The following is a 22,941-nucleotide window of genomic DNA, read 5'->3' as shown; positions in this document are numbered from 1 at the left end:
TGCTCTTGTACAGATTGATCAAAACAAGTGATTACTCTAGGAAAATGAAAGTAATTCAATAATGTGGTAAGATTTAAACATGAATTTCTCTTGTCACGGCAGCTTCTTGAGATATGACTCAGTATGCAAATTAGCTGGAGTGAGTGGTGACGAAAAAGCTTCCTGTGTGTGTGTGTGACTGAGGCTTTCAGGAGAGGAAGCATAGCAGACTGTTTAGAGGTGTAGATTTGGACAAGAATTGTTATAACGGGTCTATATCTTATGCTAAATATAAGTATGTAAAAGTGCTTAAAGGGTTTTATTATTATTGTTTGCAAATTGTGTGGTTTTAACAAGATTTTCGGTGTATTCAGCAGGTGAAATTATGTCAGTTGACCTGGAAGTGTCAGGACTCTGGTGGCAAAACTTTTGTGTGTTTAAGATTTTTGAGGTTGTTGTTGTAGTGATGGGTTAATTCTGTCAGTTAGGTTTGTGTTGTTTTCTTATTTGAATAGAGGGAGTTTTATTGAACATAGACATGTCTGAGAGGGGCCCATTATTGCACTTGTCACCTGTCACCTGTCAGGTGATTTTTTGTTTTGTGTTTTGATGAGCTAATAATCAGCTCTCTTTTTCTCATTTTTGTTCTAAGCAGGCCTGGAACAGTGAATAGCAGTGCTGAAAAATTCTCGGGAGAGCAAATATAAGGTGGGCTTTTCCAGAATTTATCTGGCTGAGGAGAAGGCCACCTGTGGGGACCTGATCAGATTGTAAGTCCCTGTCTAAAAGGATTGTAGCGACTCAATCCAGTCCAAAAGCTTAAAGAACTGTTTTCCTATGACAAATAAAACAAATGAATGAGCTCATGTTGCTGAGAGTGGAGAATCTGATTATTATTATTTCTGAGTCTCCACTATCAGCAAATACCTGGTGTGAATGCATGTGAGTGAATGTGTGTGACTGGACCAAGGTTGGGATGAATAAATGTGGACAAACAATTTGCCATGCTAGCTAGAGAAAGGGGATGCTTTGTTTTGCGTTGTTTTGTTTTGCTTTTGCCATGAGCAGAAGGAGTGGAAGACTTAATTCTGGGGATGCTGATTTTGGGTTGCTGATGTTTTCTTTGAGAAAATTTCTGTTTTATTGACTGGGGTTAGATTACGGTATTACATTATATTGTTGGGAGAGTGCCAAATGCTAAAGGGGAAACATTTTTGGTATAACTCATGTTACCATGAACTGAAGAAACACTTGACTGATAACTGTTCTGTTTTAAGTTTATTTTTATAACACAGATTGGATCATAAGGGGGGAAAACTGAGTATGAAATGTGAAGTTCAGGTTAACACACAGGTTTTGTTTCTAGGAAGTTCCAAGGATGCAGGCTCTGGATGGAGCCAGGAGTTCGAAAAGATTTGACATGATGATTAAATTGATTTCATTCCTTAAATACAGGTTTGCAGGGCCGGAGCAGATATACCTGAGAGGAGGATTGCTGAGTTGTTTTGAGAGATGGTATGACTAACCTTCTTCTGTTAATTTCCTAAGCTCGGGTGAAGCATTTTGAGTGCTTTTTGACACATGAGATGTGTCAAAAAAAAAAGAGAGAGAGGGATTTAAGGTTTAATTTGAAATGGGTTTTAGGATCATTTTATAACTTTTGGGGTTTTTGATAATTTAGATATGGTAAAACTGAGGCAGGAATTGTTATTTTCATGTTTAAGTTAAAGGATTAAAGTGAACTGAATCCTGTTTAGAAGATAAAATGCCGGTGTTCATAAGAAGCTGTATACCAAACTTAAAGGGAAACTGTGGGAATAAAAGATATGCTTTGGGGAAAACTAGCGAAGATTTTAGGAGTAGAAAATGTTTGATTTCTTTTTGATTTCTAGAATAAGTGGTTATAATGCAGGCTTACACATACAGATATTACATAGATCTATTTCTAGGGTAGAGGAGAGAGCTTCTTAAGAGGGTGTTAAAAGTGTCGCTGACCGAAATGAATAAGATTGAAGATTATATACGTAGAAATGATTTTTTATACACATTGCATGCTTATTAAAGAGTTGTGGCTCAGTCCATTAATTGAAGGTCAAAAGCTTTTGCTGGCGATATGTCCAGTCTATCTATTGTGCAAAGTGACTTAGAGCACAGTAGGCTGCACATGCTTACAAACACATAGTATCTATAAACTTGCCAGTCCAAAGGCCTGACATTCATTTAGCTTCTAATTGAATTTGAGCTGGCCTAGCAACAAGTGACAGAAAAGAGGAACTGAATAGGAGTTTCTTGCTTTAAAGAAGGACCAAAGGAATGAAAGCATATATTTTGGCTAAGTCTGATAAGGTATAATTAGAATGTACCGTTACAGTAAGACGAGCAAAATGAAATAAAAATGCTATATCAAGAACATGTTATAACACAGGAAATGTGAGTTTCAAAATGAAGTTACACAGCAAAAACTGTAGTGTTGAATCAACTCCCACAGAGTTGATTTTAACATTTTTTCAGGGTTTATATAGCTCCACACTCTACAGAGTTGAATTAACATTTTCAAAATAGATAATTATTTAACACTTTGTCAGAGTTCCTTCTTTAACTCTTAAAACTGGGTTAAATTAACATTACACAGATTGAAAAATAACACTACTTTAACTCTTTACTCTTTTATTAAGGTAGTTTTAATCCCTAAAAGAACTATTTATATAATAGATTAACATAACTTTTTAACGACAACAATTACAATTATGAGAATAATTTCAAGAAAACTGTACATTGTCCAAAAACATATATTATCATGCTTCTTTTTCCCAGAAAGTGAATCACAACATAATAAATGAAGATATAATGTACAAACTTTCATCTGCAGCACTGTATGAGTTTTGAATATCAAATGGTCTGTGACATTTGAGTTCAGTTATTTTTATGACACACCGTTCTTCAGTTTGTACTACTTTGAATGCATGGTGATGTTGGGGTGGCTGTAGCTCAGGAGGTAGAGCAGGTCACCTACTGATCGGAAGGTTGGTGGTTCGATCCTTGGCTCCTCCAGTCTGCATGTCAAGTATCCTTGGGCAAGATACTAACCCCAAGTTGCTCTCCGATGCATCCATCGGAGTATGAATGTGTGTGAATGTAGTTAGATAGCACTAAGTATAGATAAAGTGCTTGTGAGAATGGGTGTGATTGGGTGAATGTGGCGTGTTGTATAGAGCGCTTTGAGTACTCCGAGAGAGTAGAAAAGCGCTATATAAGAATCAGTCCATTTACCATTCGTCAAAGTTTTCAGTAAAGAGTTTGTGTGTCAACAAAAAAATGTCATTTTCAACCATAAGTGTATCAATTATTTGACAAAAGACTGGCATGTCTTCCTCCATTGTACTGCAAACAACGAGTCCAGCTTTGTACTCTACACCATCAATTTTAACCCAACTTGTTGAGAAAACATCTTTTGATAATGGCATTTCACTATTGACCACACTTTCATCTCTTAAAGAAAATGATTTAAATGGCCCAAACTCCTTCTGTTTAAGAGAAAGGGTTTCCCAGTGATAAGCAATGGCCATCTGATGCCGTTTAGCAAGCGATTTGGTGAGGTTTTTGAAATTTTTGAAATAATCTTTGAACAACTTGTGCTTAGCTTCAAACCTCGTACTCCACATATACAGTAAAGGGCCAATTTTTCAAATAGAGGATGGGTAATGAATCATAAAATTATGCTTAGGAATCAAGTTTCTGTGTGGATACGTGTGCTTAAATAGTTTGTGGTGGTCAATAATCAAATTCTTCAAATATATAGTCATTCCCAGAGTGAGACAAGGTGAAAAAACAATGTTCATTATTTGAAGTAACAACAATAACAAATTCCAGTGTCTGTTCCCTGCAGGAATAATGTCACCAAACAAAAGTGGGATGTTTTTCACAAGACAGAATGTCTGGATAGAGTTCAAACCAATGCTATTGCCAGCATTGTCCAATATGATTTTAGTGGGCCGGTTTTTTCTTTCTAAAAATCCATAGTCCAAACCATAAATCCTAGAAAGCAAGTTCTGTTCTGATATGAAGTGTTGCGTAAGATACTCAAAAAGCAATTTGACCTCATACTGAGCCACACCTTCAAGAAGGTCATGCATTATATCAAATGAGTAGTTATTGCAAATATGGTAATACTGCAATGAATTGAGTGCAGAATTTCTTTTCAACCCATACAGTGACTTCAATTTAGGATTTTCCCAAAGAGACTGGCAATGTATGTCAAACAAATCTTTCCCACGAAGAATAATTTTAGGATCATCCTCACTGTAAACCATTTGACAATCATTCTTCTCAATCAAACAAAGGCGACAGAAATGACGGCTACTGAACGACTCATTAAAACCAAGAATTGAGTGCATCCCTAGGTTATCTCCAGTGATCTGTGATATTGTGCCATATACCTGCTCATCAGAAAATGGAAGACTTAGCCCTTGGCTTTCCAGTTTTTTGACATCATTTATCAGTGGTTCCAGTATAACATCAAAACCATACTTTTGCAGATCTGGTGTGTGGAAAAGTGACAATAAATGAATGTTCATCAAAATGGAATTTAATTTTGGGGGCAAGTTTCTTATAACAAAATAAATACAGCCAATTTTGTGAATTCCGCGTTTAGAGCCAAGAGGATTGGCTGTTTCAAAATCATCATAGTATAGCTGAATTTGTAATGCATGCCTTTTGGCTGAAAACAAAGGGTGAGTTTTAAAGTAACTTCCATCACAAAAGTCATGATAAGCATCAGGCTCTGAGCTACACTCTCTCTGCAGGAAAACACAAATCTCTGGATTTCTAAACATGAACTTCAAAGACTCCAAAATAGGTACATATATAAAAGTATCCTTCACAGGTGCTTGATCATAAGTACCAGACTTCTGATTTTGCCTGATGTCATACCTCACTCCAAGTGTTATTTCTCTAGGTTCTACAACTCCCCATTTTAGACTGAAGTATTTATTTCGTTTCCATTCTGTGTTCAGATTGGTGAAAGGGTTTTCAAAATTTTCAAAACATTCATTTATTAAAGATATGCTGGAGTCCTTTGTGGGTAACGCAGAAAGAATGGCCTGCTTTGCTTCTGAGCGAAGCTCACTTGTTAATTCCTCCAAATTGCCTACAAGTGAGGATACTAAACTGTTAGAAAGGCCACTACCCTGCAGTTTGGCCACAATGGATGAACACATTTCTTTGGATGAATCCCTTGTAAGTACTGAATCAATGCTCACTGGAACACTGGAAGAACTAGACTCTGGAAGAACACTGGGAGAACTGTGAGGAAGATTTGAGGAATTAAACTGGTCCTCCAAAGCAGGTGAAACTGTGTCATTAGAAAAACAAGCAATGGCTGAAGTTCGATCATTTTGGTCAACATTGCTGTGAAAACTACTGAGGTGCTTCCTAAAGCCTGCATAAGTTTGGAACTGAAGCCTGCAGCCTGACTGCCAACAAAATAACTTAAACTTAGGTCCAGGATAATAACCATGTTCACCTCTTAAATGTGAAATCAGCTGCTGACTGCTGGGATAAGCTCTCTTACACAAAAAACATGTCAGCATTTTAATGATTTTTACTTAGGTTGTGAGAAGAATTTCCTGGTTAAGGATTTTGGCTCTCAGGTCACGAACTCTTGGGGACTCCTTCATTTTCCCCATATCAATATTGTCTACTGTTGTCTGCAGAAATGTGTAGAAATTCACAAGTGCAGTATCATAAGACACATTGAACACAAAATGAGCTTTAAAAAGCTCATCAAATGCCCCAAGGGAGCGGCTGGCCTGGCAGGGGATGAGACGCTTGTCTATGGCAACATAGAAGCTGTCGACCTTCCTCTTCTGGCGCCCAACAGCCAGGAGGTATGGCTGCTGACTCTGCTGATTCTGGAGATGCTCTTCAAAACTGCAGCAAGACTGGAGTTGAGACAAAGATACTGAGCATTAGACACAGGAGAAAGTCAGAGATAATAGCATCACAGAAATGAGTATGTAAACCTCCTTTGTAAGCTCAACTGTAATTTGTTTCATTCACCTCTTAACCAGTGACATGACAACTTATGATAAAAACTATAAATATTAAATTACCTTATGAAAGACTACAAGTCTCTCAACAGCATCAGAGGCGCTGATTGTTTGATACTTTGGTCCTCCTGGAGGTGGCGGAAGGAGATGTAACAGTAACAACAGGGAGGCCACGTCTTGGTCAAAGGCTGCGGCCAAAGAGTCACAAGAATCAATTGACAGCAAATCTTTCAAATGCAATTTTTAAGGAGAACTAGAAAAGCACTTCCTAAGAAAGTTGAAATGTGCTGTCATAAACATTAAACTAACAGCTAAAGAAAACTGATGAAGCAAAGCTAACAGGTGAATGAATTGGTATTTATTAATAGAATCCTGATGCTATTGAACTTTAACTGCTTATAGCAAAGCATATTTAACAAATTCACTTGCTGCCTCATCAAGATCACTTCCTGGTGGACTCTCTGCTGACTGTACCAATTGACGCAACTCTACTGTTGAGGTGAGCTGCTTGGCCTCTTTGATGATTTGATACCTAAAGATTGGATCCCATTTCTGAAGCAGCCTGGTAGATATCTCATCATCAAACAGGAGAGTGAAGTCTTGATTCACCTTTAAGAAAGAAAATCTACTACTGCCACATTCATCTTGAAATTTAAAGTGATATTAAAAATTCCACTGAATATTCTCACCAATCCTTTTGTATCCAAGAATCTTGGGAAGATAGACAGGATATCAAGACTTTTGTCAGGATCATTGATGAGCTTCTGATGATGCTGAAAGGTCTCTCTCATCTTCTGGAAAATCAAGGAAGTGTCGGATGTATGGTTCAGCAAAGAGATGGCCTCCTGGCAAGCATCTCCTTCAAGCTGCATGTCGACATTAATGGGCCCTTGGTAATTTGGGCCCCCTGAAGAAAAACACACAAATATAAAAGCATAGGTGCTGAGCAGATAGGTAAATGAAAACAAAATAGTATATAATGTAAATGAGAACATTATCTAGTCTGCGGACACTTAATTTCTTACCTCCTTCTTGAGCAAAGCCAGTGGAGCTACTTGGTGGTGCAGATCCTCTTCTAGTCTTTCTCTGTATCGTTTTCAAACGCCAAGAAATGTATCCAGTGCTGCTTGCAGCATCATAGAAGTGTTCCTAAAATGTAAATACATTCAAAAATAATGTGTTGTCAATCTGAAAATTTTCAGAACTTAAATGTCAACGCACACAAATCCCAATGATGCACAGCATGAAAATTATGTAAACAAAGTGCAATAATAGTGACTATACATAGCCTTTCTTGGAGTATGGGTCTTTCAGGGATGGGAACAATGTCACTACCCCTAGCACGTACTGTTCTCTAACAGCTTTGGTGGGGAGGTGCCTGAAAAACGATTTTAAATTAGCATGCTTAAGTAATGGCAAAATAGTAACTTGTATTTAAAAAAATAAAATAAAATGCACAAATAGAACACACATACCCATGGCAATCAATCATGTGAGCCACTATTATATTGACCATTTTTCTTCTGGTAGCATCTGTTAGAGTTTGTGTTGTGTGATATTCCTGGAGAACCTCTTCACCACCTGAATTGGTTCCAAGTACACCTTCAATTAACTTGAGAAAAAAAAGATGCAAAAAGTGAGGAATAGCTTTTCTACATATTAAGAATAATGAAGTAGAAAAAAAACTATGAGAACTGAGTTTTGTCACAACCTTTTTAGCAGATGCTGCATCAACAGTACCCTCAACTCTTGTTTTCTTCCTGGGACCCTCATCTAGAAGTATAGTTGATGTACTTGCATTTGAGCTGAAGCTTGAGTCAGAACAATCAGATGCAGAAGACAAGGAGCAATCAGAAAATTCTAAAAGGAAAAAACAACATTATTCTGTAAGGTGTAGGAAAAAAATCTGGCTGCAGATTTTTAACTAACAAGGCAACATCACACTGCAGACCTGACTCATTTAAATTAACTGATCTCAATGTTCAAACAGCTGATTGGTCAAATTGTGTGCTCCTGATTATTTGGAACAACCAGCAGCCACACAGCCCTTCCCCATGTCTGGTGTTGAGCTTGCCCCTTTAAATTTCTCACCATCACTTGAGAAAACTGTTAGGACCACAGTGCCTTGGCTGATAAGGTCACTGAAAATCACTTTATCAACTTCTGTCCCTGTTGCATCTTTGTAAACTACTTTTGCATCAGGTGGCAGGCAAAATCTCTCGATGGCTGGAAAAGATAAGATATATCTGAGTGCACCTTTTAAGTAAACTGTTCTTGCCTCACATTCACTAAAGTGATACACCACTGTATGATTCAAGAGACTTGGCGAAACGCCCTACAAAAAATTCTGTCCCCCCAACTAAAATTAGGTAAGATATAAACAAACCTTTTTATGAAACTGCATAAACTCAAACCGCCCATCAACCTCTTCCAACTTCACATACTTCTGCTGTTGGCAGTATCGAACCTGGACCAGCATTTTATTGAGACAAAATAATAACAAAAATGGCATACTAGTAAGTATTTGACATTTAGAGCAATTCAAGCAAAAATGATTAAAACACTGACATATACCGTACATGGTGATTAATACTGACCATGCGTTTGAATTTCACTGCAATAACATTTAATGTTATCAAATAAACCTGTGTCTGTCCATGCAGGAGTCCAATTGATACACAACACAATACAAAATACATGTTAATCTATGGTGTAGTTTACACCAGACACCGAGTGCTACGAAGCGATTGTTTCGGTATCTGGTCTATTTTTTGCGTGGGCCACACATTTTCCGCAGGAAGTTACACCAAGACACACAAGACAATGCAGGCAATTTTGAAGATAAAAGCTATTCTCCAAAATAAAATACTGCAATTGACAAATGCGATCAGATTCGTGTATGAAAAGAGACAATAGAGATGAAAATAAACACATCGCAAAGGAGGGGACAGCCTAACTGACTATGTTTGGGGCGGGTGTCTCAAAGGGAGAAGAGAGTGAGACAGAGAGAGAGACAGATTAGAGACAAGTCAACGATGAACGATGTCAAAGTAAAAGCAGGAGTGACTAAAACAAGCTCTCTTCAATTATTTTGGGATGCTATTTACTTATCAATTGTGAAAAAATTGCTCTGAATAAACAGAGGAGCAAAAACGCTCATGAACTGGCGTGGAGAAAGACGTGTCTGTGTGAACAGGGGAAAAGCTGAACGTAGCGCGGTGCTTCCACGTGCAGTGTCTACCGTCACTCAAGAGTAAAAAGACTGCAACATTAACATTAGCATTGGAGGCTAAATAGAATTTTCGACACATCTCCTCCTCTATTAAAGCTCGTTTTCAGCAACCGAACACCAAGAAACATCAAGAAAACCTCACTGCACCGATAGAATACCGTGAATTTTATATAAGTTTGAATTACTTACCGTTTGTGTAAAATACTCCAAGCAGCAACACGGCAGGCATCCACCACGGTGTAACCAGCAGAAGCACATGGAAAATCGGCCCGGCAGAGCAAACTATTAATTGATCCACGGGTTTACCAAGATAAATAACTCTCTTCAGAGTTCATTTGCTTGGACTTGAATAACACTGTTTAATAACTCCAACACTGAACACTATTTGAATCAGAATGTGTTAAAATGACACTTTGAGAGTGGAAATCAACTCTAACATGTTTAACCGTGAAATTTTAACACTCCAGTTTTTGCTGTGTAGTGTTAACGCACAGGAGTTGTTTTTAGGCAGCTTTTGGCTATGATAAAATTTACGGATGAGTAATTGCTTATATGTTTAAACTTAATTGATTAAAATGGTTGTTTTCTCTCTGATCTTTTAGTAGAATAGGCGCTTATAATGATTTTCTTGTGATCTATTGTGAAAGGTGACTTTAGATCAGAGTTAAGGCACTTGCAGCAGCGACAGTTTGTGTACAGGATGTTGATGATCAGATAAGGGAGAAGATAATTAGGTTCATGCTTTTGATTAAAGAGTCCCAGACATAATAGGTTGAACCAAGTTTGAATAAAGAGAACAATTGATGAACATGATAAGTTAGGGAGGCGTAGGAAAAGGTGTTTTGTTTCCTTTGCAGGAGGTCTCGGGGACTACAGGGGGTGAGGATCCTGGAGGCCCGAGGCCTGACGGACCACAAGAGAGGGACCCAGAAAAAAATTAATCTCACGTATGGAGTGTTCTTAAGGGGGAGCTGGCATTTTATTACTGGGCCACTTAGATGACATGATGTTGTTGTCTGATTTGCTGAGCCAGAGGATGGCTGGAGAGGGTCAGAGCGGGAACAGTGACCCGGATGTCCATGATGCCATGGATGGACATGGAAGCAGCTGAATGGGCCGAGGAGTGACCCAACACAATGTATGGCGACCTCTGGTGGTCCAGAGGTCGAGAGAGGGAGTGTGGAGATTAGAGAAATTATTTTACTGCTATTGTTCATAATCATCATTATTACCATTGCATTAATAATATAGTTTACAGTATTGATATTGCATTCAGAGGTTTAAACATATTGGCACCCAATTAGCCTTTATAACAGGAGCAGTTATAACCACGTTAAACTGTTGAGTTGAATCTATAATCCTAAATGCTTTTGAATGCTTTTATAATCTTAAATGTTTATATGCAGATTACATTGCATTATAAGGAAGGGCCTAACTCTGAGTACACTCTGTGCCAAAGTAGACAGGAAGTGGAGGCTTTTGAGCGTGCTTGTGAAAGTGAAACTAACCAGAGAGCATTTAAGGTTGACACACACACATACACACACTTACACAGCAGTTAGACTCAGGGGTAGGTGAAGGTTCAAATAATATTTTATAAAAGCTTGCAACTGCAAAATTGTGTCTGCATAAGGGACAGTTGTCATAAGATGTGCGTCTGATGATTCCAGAGATAAGCGAGAGTCAGAAGAGCGACAGGAAGACACCTGGGATGGAGACGAGGTGATGTTCTTTTCTAACTGTGTTAAAAGTCATTGTGGTTTTGAATTAACGTATGCATGTATTGTATGTGATGACGCATCAGGGGGCGTTATAATACCCTGATATAAAATGACTGATTGTGTATTGTTAAGACAGAGATCAATACTGTCTGCGTACAGTATTCATCTCCCACACGTGTGTTTCATTAAAATCATCGTTTGGCCCGGCCCGGTCTGGACTTAGTGTTGTTGTGTACTTCATCCTCAATAAATTGAACCTTAACAGTCACGGGCTGGGGCACGGTCACAGGCTTACAGGAAACTGCATGTTTTTTGCAGAATATGAGGAACAGACAGAGAGTGAAACTAAGATCAGACGAGGGGTGACAGGTTGCCCTGGCAACAGACCTCAGAAAGGGGAAGTTATTGCAAGCTGAACAGGAAGTAAGACACAAGGAAAAGAGGAACTGAGTAGAAGGAGTTTGTTTGTAATGAAACTGTGTGTGTCACGTGTGATGTGCGTGACATCTGAATTTATTTCATTTATTATGGCAAGCTTTAAGGTTTTTTTGTAAGAATAAGCCCTGAAGAGGGAACAAAATGTACCTCCAAGGTTGGGACAAGCAGAAAGACTGGGACCACTGTGAAGCGAAAGGTTGTTCACTTTAACCCTCATGTCACAACTTTCCTCCGGCGGCTTATTGAATTTGAGTGGAAAACTTCAAATTAGGTCACTGTTTTTGCCATTTATAGTGAGTTTCTTGTATAATTTAAGTGAAGAATGTGTTGTTACCTTTGTCTCCACAGGCGATGCGTGGCCCATGCTTTCTGGACATTTACACAATGCAAACAACAATGAAGACAAGCTCTCTCACCATTTGCAAGAAGTGGTCTCTGTCCAATAGATTTTTTTGAGTGCAACAGTTTGGGGTTTTTTTCCCTTATTTTACCCGTTTGTTAAAAAGTATTTCAGCTACTTACACTTTAATTGTCACATGTATTGCTCTTGCCAACCAGCACTATACAATGCATCATAGAGGAATTTCAGGATCTTCACAGCTGTGCAATGCACAATGTTCTTGCAAAACTGTCTGACAAACTGTCTGCATTTAATATTCCACAAGCAGAAGTGGATAACGTCATTCAAGAACTTTCACAGAATGATCTCTTAACACTGTACCATAAAGGTGTGTTCAGATCTGACAAATAAAGGAAGACATTTTTCAAAGAAAATCTCAGTTATGTGGAACCCACTCAATTTTTTTAGGATCTGACAGTACAGGCAAACAGTGTTATTTTCAGTATGTGCCAGTTAAAGAAACACGGAAGTCTCACTTGAGACAACCCACAATACAGGAACAGTACAAACAGTTAAAACTGCACCAATCACCAGACATGGTTTTAGAGGATGTATCAGATGGTCAAAATGTAAGTAAGTAAGTAAGTAAGTAAAGTTTATTTATATAGCACCTTAGAGAGTGCTCGAGGCTGTGTCTGGGCGCGCACGTGTGCGCGCCTGTGTCTCCGGACTTAGTGTTTCTCGGGCTCCGTGCTTATGTGTGAAAACGTGTTAATAATACATAGTAAAATAGTGAAACTGTTTAGTTAAACTTGTGCTTTTGTAATGTTCAGTATGGCCAGAAATACAGGCTGCATGCCTTGGGGGAAAACTTTATTTCAATTTATATGCATTTGTTTAATCCGAACAAGGAGATTTAGAATAAAACTCAGAATCGTGGAAAAAAAACAAAAAACTCTGCCGATCCCCGAAAAACGCACCGCGGCTCCCAACATAAAAAACTCTTTTTCTCCAAAAAACCCTGATAGGTACCCCTCTATTCCCAAAAACCTTATATTCGAAAACAGGGGGAAAATCCTGAAAAAAATCCTTAGTCTCCCCACGGCTCCCACCTCTGATCCTCCGTGGAGGAAAGGCAAAACTCCTTAAAAAAATCCTCCGTTTTCTCCAAAAACGCACGTCCAAAAACCCTTGTTAGGTATCCCTTCTATTCCCAAAACCTTCGAAAACAGCGGACAAATCCTGAAAAGTCCTTAGTCTTTTTTCTTCAAAATGATCCCTCTTACCAGCTACCTCTAAAATTAAACGCAGAGTCTAAGTTCTCCCTTTGCTCTTAATCGATCCGCTTCCAGAGCACAAATATTTCCTGCCTGTTCGCTCCACATCTCCCCGCATAATGATTCTGGCTATTCGTTTGAAATTACCGCCAGAGACCAACTCTGCCTAACTTAGCCCCGCTGCCAATCACATAACAATGGGGTGGCTCCCTTCGCACCCCGGTTAGCCAATCGGCTGCAGGTCTGATTTTTATGATCTCCCGCTGAGGTTAAGACTGCCGGCGCTCTCCCACAAGACTTCTGACATCAGCCATATCAACAACTGGCGCCGCTCAGGCTGCTTGCGACTTCGCATAGGACCCACCGATTTCAACAACAGCTGGCGCCTTTTTCCTTATATCCACATCAAACGGTAAGTTTTACACTTTCCTTTTAACGATTTCTCTCAAAAAGCTTTTTCATCTTCAAAAGACATGCAAATAGGCTCTGTAACACCTGGAATACACTTTTTAAAATATATATAAGCTAGCCTCTAACAGTCTGAGCTAAAAGTGCTTTAGTACACAATACCAGCGAACATGTCCTCCTCAGGTACCTCATTTTTCTTACTCTTGCTCATATAATGTTTATATTTTACTGTTTTTCCTGTTTTTAAATACTCGTTGTTATTTCTTTTTAGACTCTGAAATAAGTGTGCTCAACTCCTCTTTTAGACTCTCTCGATCAAATTGGTATGGTTCATTCTTGTTCTCACTCTTAACAGCTATTTGTGCTAGAAAAACAAAACATTTACCCTCTTTTCCGTTTTTCTCAAACTTTCTAGATGTAGCAGACTTTGAGAGCTTTCTTTTTTCTAGTTCACCGAGTTTGTCTCCACCAGTGCTCCAGCATTTCACTGGTAAGAATATCCGCCTATCGACCCGTGAAAGAGAACAACTGCTTTCTACGCTGGGTCGCCCTGCTTCTTCTTCCGGACCCAGTTCCAACCCCGCCGGAGCTTCTGCTCTCCCCAGAGCCTCTGGGAAAAACTATGCTCTCTCCGCCCGGGAGAGGCATGATTTGCACGGTCCCCGTGCTACAGCAAATTGTAGCATCACAAGCCCTTCCTCTTCTCCGCAATCAGGCACACGAGATGCACCGCGCCTCCCTTTCAGATCCAATCACGGTTAGTCTCTCTCTAGCTTCTCGCTTTTTTCTCATTTTATAAAAACTATCCCTTTTTTATTTAACATTACTAACTGTTTTGTATCTTACCCTCAAATTCTTAGGGCATTTCACGAGGAGGAAAAGGAGGAGCTCTAGGACCTCAAGGAGAAGAAGAAGGACAAGGGAAACGCGCAGACGAAAGCTAGCTTCAATTGGTATCCGTCTGGTTTCCCTGTTCGCTGAATTAGTTCAGCTCATCTTATAAAGGGTTTTTTTTTTTTTCATTTTTCCTTTTTTCAAACGAACTGTGTTTTGTTTTTTGTTCTTTTAATATATAATTGTTAAAAACAATAAAAAAATGGATAACCAGGAACAAGACATTACAGACCCATTTCTTGCTATAGAAACAGCGTTAGCTAGGTTAAATGAAAATACATACCATTCTCAGAATACACATTCACAAGAGAGTGAGCAACCTGAGGTGATCAATAATAATGACCCTTTAGAATTGCTTAATTTAGCTCTTGCCCGATTAGCGCCTAGTGAAAGTGCCTTTCAAAATAATTCCCTCAGTTTGGGAGTGGATCAAGATGAAATTCAAACAGAGTCAGACGCGGCTCATTCTCAAATGAGTCTGACACAAAACATCTCCTCTTCTGATCCGTTTTTAGCAATTAATAGAGCTTTAGAAGCTTTGGCCCAAACACAAGATGAGGTTCAAATACCGCCAGAGTTATTGAGCCAAATAAACAGGTTAAATCAAAATCGTTTCACTGATGATCAAAGCCAGCATTCGCTAGTCTCTTCCCCAGACATCTCTGCGAATGACCCGCTCAACCCAGTAAACAATGATCACCCCTTTCAGCAAGGGGGTAATCCTGAGAATACTTGCTCTGGTAATTCACCAGAACCATCTTTAATTGTTAGAAATAAATTTAATAACGTTGAAATTAGAGAAATTTTGAATTTCCCTCCTCCAAACGATATACCTGATTATGCACATTATTATCAAGGCGTAATGGCGAGTGCACGTGAAATATCAAACAGGGTGTCCTCCCACGCACGCCCAGGTGATCTTTTACAGTTAGAATTGATAGGGCAGCAGTTACAAAATAATGTTTCAGTGATTTTACGGGACAATCGTGATTTGAGTGAATTTGAAAACTTATTCTTGAGAGCGGTACAGTCCTACTGGGCAGTAATGTGTGATGGTTCACTTGAGCTCGTAGCTCAGATTGTTAGACCACCAGCCGGTAGTGGAAAGAGAATGCTTAAACACATACTCAACAGCGAAATTGTGACAAAGAAAAGACGTTTTTTATACGTGGTGCATAACCCAGCGAATAAGTTATGTTTTGCTATAAGTCTAGCCCACCTTCTGTACCCCAATTTTAATGACCGGCAGGCAGAAGCGTTCGCTAGAGAAATTCAAGAAAAAGCTGGTCTAAACGATCAAACGCCTGTGGGCTTGAATAAAATCATTACATTCGAAATCCTACTCAATTTTAAGGTTGTAGTATTTTATCATAACGAGTATGATCGTAGCCTTTGTAAATTAAACTAGTACACCAAATACAGAAAAAACCCTGTGCTTATTTTTATTTGACGATCATTACTACGCTATTAAAAATTTAAAAGGATTTTTGGGCACAAACTTTCTGTGTAATAACTGTTACATAGGGTTTAACCATGTGTTATCCCATTTCTGCCCTGCTCGCTGCTCAGTATGTATGCAGCCTGACTGCAAGGAGCATTTACTCTCTCCTATCGTATGTACCGATTGTAATCGCACCTGTAGATCTCCTTATTGTTTTGAGAGCCATAAAAAACTTGTTGAGAGGCGTCAAAGGTCCGCCAGCAACTGTGACCTCTATAAAAAATGTGTCAAGTGTTCGAGGCTATATTGTTCAGCAGCACATGAAAAAGCTCACAAATGCCAAAAGCGCAAATGCCCAATCTGTCGCCAGGAAATCTCTAGTGATCATCAAACACATGAGTGCTACATGCAGGTTATAGAACGCGAAACAGAACATAACAACAAGTTGATTTTTTATGATTTTGAAACGTTTGTAAACGATCACGGCGAACACGCTCCTTTTCTGGTGTGTACAAAAACATCAGATGGTAAATCTTGGAGCTGTCAGGGTGAGGATTGTGCTGAAAAGTTTCTCGCTCATTTTAGACGCCCGCTCTTTAAGGGCTCTATCTTTATCACCCATAATGCTAAGGGCTTTGATGCTTACATTATTCTCAGCGTTATGGTTAAGCAAGGTTTAAAACCAAACTTGATCATGCAAGGCTCGAAAGTGATAAGTTTTACAGACCCAGACGTTAATCAGCGTTATATTGACTCCTCCTGCTTCCTCCCTATGCCGCTCTCAGCTATACCTAACGCAATGGGGTTTCCAGACAGCATTAAAGGCTTTTTCCCCCATTGTTTCAGTTCGAAACAAAACCTTGCTTATTCAGGCCCTTACCCTCCCCCCTCCGCTTATAGCCTGGAACGTATGACGAGCAATGGCAGGCAGCAATTTTACGAATGGTATGATTCAGTCAGCTCCGGTACCTTCAATTTCATTAAAGAGGCCCTTTTATACTGTCAAAACGATGTTGAAATTCTAGCTCGGGGTTGCGCATTGTTTAGAAACGGGTTTATTGAAGAGACAGGAGTAGATCCTTTCAGCTGCAACACTCTTGCAAGCGCTTGTCTTAAAACTTATTTAACAAACTTCATGCCAGCGAATTCTTTAGCATTACCATGCCCTCTAAATTACAGTAATCAGGTCAAATCATTTTCCTCATCCTCAATTCAATGGCTCGAATATCTCTCATACACGCAAGGTGTTTTTATCAGACATGCGCTCAATCAAGGAGAAAAACAGCTCGGTAGTTATTATGTAGATGGATATTCCGAAAATAATGGCAAAACATACGCGTGGGAATTTTTAGGCTGCTACTTCCATGGGTGTGTTAAGTGTTTTTCGAATCAAACCGATATTAATCCCCTGCTAGGTTCCTCCTTTGCAGACATAAACAGCGCCACCCAAGACAGGCTCGCTAGATTGAGAGCTGAGCATAATGTGTGTCTTGTGACAATTTGGGAGCATGAGTGGACCGAGTTAAAACGTAGTGATGAGAGTGTAATCAACTTTCTCAAACGTTATGATCCACCAGAGCCTCTGAACCCTCGCCACGCCCTCTTTGGAGGCCGTACAAGCCCAGCACAGCTCCGTTGTACTGCTGGGTCTGGTGAGAAAATCAATTATGTTGACGTCACATCTCTGTACCCATTTGTAAATAGCACCTGTAGTTACCCCTTAAGTCATCCTCAAATAATCTTTCGAGATTTTCAGGACCCTAAAAACTATTTTGGGTTTATCAAAGCGGTTGTTTACCCACCCAGAGGGCTCTATTTTCCCGTTTTACCTTATAAAACAAAGTCAGGAAAGCTTCTCTTTACTCTCTGTCGCACTTGTGCCGAAATAAACAACCAAGAGGGTGCTTGTAACCATAGCAACGAACATTGAGCACTCAGAGGGGTTTGGACCACTCCCGAATTTAACCTCGCATTAGAAAAGGGCTATAAAATAAGTCGAATCACTGAGGTATGGCACTTTGAGAAACAGAGTAACACAATATTCACAGACTATGTACATCATTTCCTGCACAAAAAACAAGAAGCTTCAGGCTACCCATCAGATGCTGTAACTGAAGAGGCTAAACAGGTTTACATTAAAGAGTACCAGGCTAAGCAAAAACTGTGTACATGTTTTGAACAAGCATATTGACAATGTTGTGTGGGTTTATACATCTTTTCAACCTCTGTATTCTGAGCTTCAGGAGAAAAATAAAAACATTAAATTTATTGAAGGTCTCCCTGAATCTTTTGAAGATGAGAGCCTGTTTCCCTCACAACAAAGTCATCTCATTGTACTGGACGATGTTATTTTTCAAGCAGCTAATCATCCAGAAGTGGTCCGGATTTTCACTCAATACAGACACCATAAAAATATGAGTGTGATGATGTTGAGCCAGAACGTGTTTTTACAAGGTAAACACAGCAGGACGATCAGTCTGAACAGTACTTATATGGTGTTATTTAAAAACCCTCGTGATAAATTACAAGTTAATACACTAGCTAGACAAACATGCCCAGGACGTGTGCAATACTTTTTGGAAAGTTTTGAAGAAGCAACGAGAGAGCCACACGAATATTTATTGTTAGATTTAACCCCCACCTGTCCAGAGCATCTAAGACTGAGAACAGGGATACTACCCTCAGAACAGCTGTGTGTTTTCTTACCCAGGAAAAAATAAGAGAAACAATGTCTGTAAGATTGAGAAGAAACTTTGCTTTGCTGAAAACACTAACCACAAGCTCCCCTAAAATTCGTAAGGTTATTTTAGAAGAATGCTCACCCAATTTTATTCAGTCTGTTTGTGAGATCTGTATGAACCTTTTAAAAGGAAATATTCCAGTCACACAATGCCAACATAAGAAGTTGAAACGGCACAGAGAGAAAATCAGACAGATGGCCAACAGAAGGGAGGGTGTTAGGAAGAAAAGGAAGCTAATGACTCAAAAAGGTGGTTTCCTCCTGCCTCTCCTCACAACAGTGTTACCCATGGGGTGGCTGTAGCTCAGGTGGTAGAGCAGGTCATCTACTGATCGGAAGGTTGGTGGTTCGATCCCTGGCTTCCCCAGTCTGCATGCCAAATATCCTTGGGCAAGATACTAACCCCAAATTGCTCTCCGATGCATCCATCGGAGTATGAATGTGTGTGAATGTTACTTAGAAAGCACTTAGAAAGATGTGCTTGTGCGAATGGGTGTGAATGGGTTAATGTACAAGTTGTGTACAGCGCTTTGAGTGCTCAGAAAGAGTAGAAAAGCGCTATATAAGAACCAGTCCATTTACCATTTACCATGGTTGCAGATTTAGCTATAGGAGCCATTCGCAAATAAAAATGCAGAAAATGTATCTGATCTCGCCTGAGCAGATCAAGCGCTTAAATGAGACACATTCAAATGCTTCTCGAGTAAGCATCAGAGACAAGGCCGAGGATGATCTGGATAGTCAAATGACACGTGTATTGGAGACTCAAGGTCTAACCCCTGATGAGAAAATTAAAAAGTATAACATGGTTTTACAAAAGTACCTAGTACTTGAGAGACAGAAATCAGATGAAAGCAGAGAGATTACCCTAAGACTCCCCGCAGAGCGTCAAGGGAGTCAGAGTGAGAGATCAGATGATTATCAGCAGGAAGAAAGCGAGGAGGGGGGGAAGATGGGAAGTGTGAATAAGGTTTTACACGATGTTTTAACCCACATAAATCCACATTCAAAGAGAAACACTGAATATCTAATGCGTAGAATATTAGCATCAAAAGGTCACATCAGATGGAGTGACGACGGCGAATTGATGCATAGACAAAACCCCATACCAGGAAGTCATATGTTGGACTTGATGAAATTTTTAGCAAGTTCCCGTGCAAGTGTGAAACCAACAGGCTGGAGCTTGCTTGCGTGAACCTTGGCGGATCTAAAAATACCTCTATCCACTATTACAAACTTGTCGGCCAGAAGGGAAATAGCAGCGTTAAAAGATTCAAGAGAAACAGGAGAATACCACACATCATCTGAGGATGATGTTATTGTTAAGAAAAAAAAAGAAGAAAAGCAAGACATTTGTATTATCACCCAAATGGGTGAATTTCTGATGTAATTCAAAATAAAACATTATTGTTTTTTAAAAGTTAATTGTCTCTCATGTTTTTTTATTTAACAAAAAAAAAAAGCACAATACACCACTTTTTTTCCCCCCAGAAACGTTTTTATTAAAATAGTTTTTAGCATAAATGACAATCATTAAAAGCTTTCAGAGAACATGAAGTTTGATTAAAATTGCTAGCCTTACATATCAATACACATCTGATAAATCGTTTTACAAAACACAAGACCAGGGGCTATGTTGTCTGGGGGCTTTTGCCCCCTGGTAGGGCCTCCCATGGCAAATTGGTCCTGGGTGAGGGACCAGACAAAGAGCGATTCAGAAGACCCTTATGAAAAAAACACAGAGGGAACAGTTTACCCTGCCCGGGATAGGGTTACCGGGGCCCCGCCCTGGAGTCAGGCCCGGGGAGGGTGCCCGAGGGCGAGCGTCTGGTGGCCGGGCCTTAGTCCATGGGGCCCGGCCGGGCACAGCCCGAAGAGGAGACATGGGCCCATCCTCCCGCAGGCCCACCACCCGCAGGAGGCGCCATAGGGGTCGGGTGCATTGTGTGCCGGGTGGCGGCCAGGAGCGGAGGCCCTGGCGGACTGACCCCTGGCTGCCAAGACTGGCAATAGGGACATGGAATGTCACCTCTCTGGTGGGGAAGGAGCCTGAGTTAGTGCGTGAGGTTGAGAGGTACCGGCTAGATATAGTCGGGCTCACCTCTACGCATGGCTTGGGCTCTGGAACCAGTCTCCTGGAGAGGGGCTGGACTCTGTCTCAGTCTGGAGTTGCCCCTGGTGAGAGGCGGCGGGCTGGGGTGGGTATTCTAATATCCCCTCGGCTTGCTGCCAGTACGTTGGGGTTTTTCCCGGTGGACGAGAGGGTTTGTTCCCTGCGCCTTAGGGTCGGGGAACGGGTCCTGACTGTCATCTGCGCTTATGCGCCGAGTGGCAGTTTGGAGTACCCAGCCTTCTTAGAGTCCCTGGGGAGGGTGCTGGAAGGTGCTCCACCTGGAGACTCTGTTGTCCTACTGGGAGACTTCAATGCTCACGTGGGTAACGACAGCGAGACCTGGAGGGGCGTGATTGGGAGGAACGGCCTCCCTGATCTGAACCCGAGCGGTGCTTTGTTATTGGACTTCTGTGCTAATCACAGTTTGGCCATAACGAACACCTTGTTCGAACATAAGAGTGTCCATAAGTGCACGTGGCACCAGGACGCTCTAGGCCGTAGGTCGATGATCGATTTTGTAATCGTATCACCAGACCTGCGACCATATGTTCTGGACACTCGGGTAAAGAGAGGGGCTGAGCTGTCAACTGATCCAACTCAGTTGATCATCACTGTCAACTGAGTTGGATCAGGTGGCGGGGGAGGACGCTGGACAGACCTGGTGCACCTAAACGCGCAGTGAGGGTGTGCTGGGAACGACTAGCAGAGGCCCCAGTCTGCGAGATCTTCAACGCACACCTCCGGCAGAGCTTCAACAGCATTCCGAGGGAGGCGGGGGACATTGAGTCCGAATGGACCATGTTCAGCGCCTCCATTGCTGAAGATGCTGCATTGAGCTGCGGCCACAAGGTGGTTGGTGCCTGCCGTGGTGGTAATCCCCGAACCAAATGGTGGACACCAGAGGTGAAGGGAGCCACCAGGCTGAAGAAGGAGTCCTATCAGGCTTGGTTAGCCTGTGGGACTCCGGAGGCAGCCGATAGGTATCGACAGGCCAAGCGGAATGCGGCTCGGGCAGTGGCTGAAGCAAAAACTCGGGTGTGGGAGGAGTTCGGAGAGGCCATGGAAAAAGACTTTCGGACTGCCTCGAAGAGGTTCTGGCAAACCGTCAGGCGTCTCAGGAGGGGAAAGCGGTGCTCTACCTGCACTGTGTATAGTGCTGGCGGAGCGCTGCTGACGTCGACTGAGAAAATTGTCAGGCGGTGGAAGGAATACTTCGAGGACCTCCTTAATCCCACTGACGCGTCTTCCGAGGAGGAAGCAGAGTCTGGGGATGAGGGGAATGACCCGCCAATTTCTGGGGGCGAAGTCACTGAGGCAGTTAAACAACTCCTTGGTGGCAGAGCCCCTGGTGTTGATGAGGTCCGCCCCGAGTTCCTGAAGGCTCTGGACGTTGTAGGGCTGTCCTGGTTGACACGCCTCTGCAAAGTTGCGTGGAGATCAGGGGCAGTACCCATGGATTGGCAGACCGGGGTGGTGGTCCCCATCTTTAAGAAGGGGGACCGGAGGGTGTGTTCCAACTACAGGGGGATCACACTCCTCAGCCTCCCCGGGAAAGTCTATGCCAGGGTGCTGGAAAGGAGAGTTCGTCCGCTAGTCGAACCTCGGATGCAGGAGGAACAATGCGGTTTTCGTCCTGGTCGTGGAACACTGGACCAGCTCTTTATCCTCTCGAGGATACTTGAGGGTGCATGGGAGTTTGCCCAACCAGTCTACATGTGTTTTGTGGACTTGGAGAAGGCATTCGACCGTGTCCCTCGGGGTGTCCTGTGGGAGGTGTTGCGGGAGTATGGGGTGTCTGGCCCATTGCTACGGGCCATTCGATCCCTATACAACCGTTGCAAGAGCTTGGTCGGACTCGTTCCCGGTGGGTGATGGGCTCCGCCAGGGCTGCCCTTTGTCACCGGTTCTGTTCATAATTTTTATGGACAGGATTTCTAGGCGCAGGCAAGTGGCAGAGGGCTTTCGCTTTGGTGGCCTCAGAATCTCATCTCTGCTTTTTGCGGATGATGTGGTTCTGTTGGCTTCATCGGGTGAGGGCCTCCAGATCGCACTGGAGCGGTTCGCAGCCGAGTGTGAAGCAGCGGGAATGAGGATCAGCACCTCCAAATCTGAGGCCATGGTTCTCAGCCGGAAAAGGGTGGAGTGCCCACTCCGGGTCGGGGATGAGCTCCTGCCCCAAGTGGAGGAGTTCAAGTATCTCGGGGTCTTGTTCGCGAGTGATGGGAGAAGGGAGCCGGAGATCGACAGACGGATTGGGGCTGCAGCTGCAGTAATGCAGACGCTGCACCGGTCCGTCGTGGTGAAGAGGGAG

General features: G+C 41.6%; 2 protein-coding genes across 3 annotated transcripts in view; one reads left to right on the top strand and one right to left on the bottom strand.

Annotated features, from left to right (window-relative positions):
* LOC146510903 (stonustoxin subunit beta-like) overlaps positions 1 to 22,941 on the top strand; it is a 360,716-nt gene that overhangs the window by 256,133 nt on the left and 81,642 nt on the right. The gene's annotated exons all lie outside the window — the stretch shown is intronic.
* On the bottom strand, positions 4,969 to 9,725 carry LOC146510909 (uncharacterized). Of its 2 annotated transcripts, XM_085172873.1 has the most exons (10): positions 8,409 to 8,803; positions 8,118 to 8,252; positions 7,738 to 7,886; positions 7,502 to 7,638; positions 7,311 to 7,404; positions 7,052 to 7,175; positions 6,716 to 6,933; positions 6,452 to 6,635; positions 6,090 to 6,214; positions 4,969 to 5,918 (listed from the first exon to the last, which is right to left on the bottom strand). In XM_085172873.1, the coding sequence occupies exons 1-10, from the start codon at positions 8,605 to 8,607 to the stop codon at positions 5,583 to 5,585; spliced, it is 1,701 nt and encodes a 566-aa protein (XP_085028999.1). In that variant the 5' UTR covers positions 8,608 to 8,803; the 3' UTR covers positions 4,969 to 5,582. The 2 variants fall into 2 exon arrangements, with proteins under 2 accessions (XP_085028999.1, XP_085028998.1); XM_085172872.1 differs by lacking the exons at positions 4,969 to 5,918; positions 8,118 to 8,252; positions 8,409 to 8,803 and adding an exon at positions 9,448 to 9,725 and having other exon boundaries at positions 5,952 to 6,214.

This window comes from Neolamprologus multifasciatus, chromosome 9 (assembly GCF_963576455.1).
Source record: "Neolamprologus multifasciatus chromosome 9, fNeoMul1.2, whole genome shotgun sequence".
In the NCBI taxonomy this organism is placed as follows: domain Eukaryota; kingdom Metazoa; phylum Chordata; class Actinopteri; order Cichliformes; family Cichlidae; genus Neolamprologus; species Neolamprologus multifasciatus.
Note: the sequence above shows the minus strand (reverse complement) of the source record. Positions and strands in the feature narration are given on the sequence as shown.

Coding starts and splice junctions, on each gene's coding strand:
- LOC146510909 (XM_085172873.1), bottom strand. CDS start 8,607: ATGTACGGTATATGTCAGTGTTTTAATCATTTTTGCTTGAATTGCTCT. Junction 7,639..7,737: donor ATGCAGCATCTGCTAAAAAG/GTTGTGACAAAA, acceptor TTTTTTCTCAAG/TTAATTGAAGGTGTACTTGG. Junction 6,934..7,051: donor TGGCTTTGCTCAAGAAGGAG/GTAAGAAATTAA, acceptor GTTTTTCTTCAG/GGGGCCCAAATTACCAAGGG.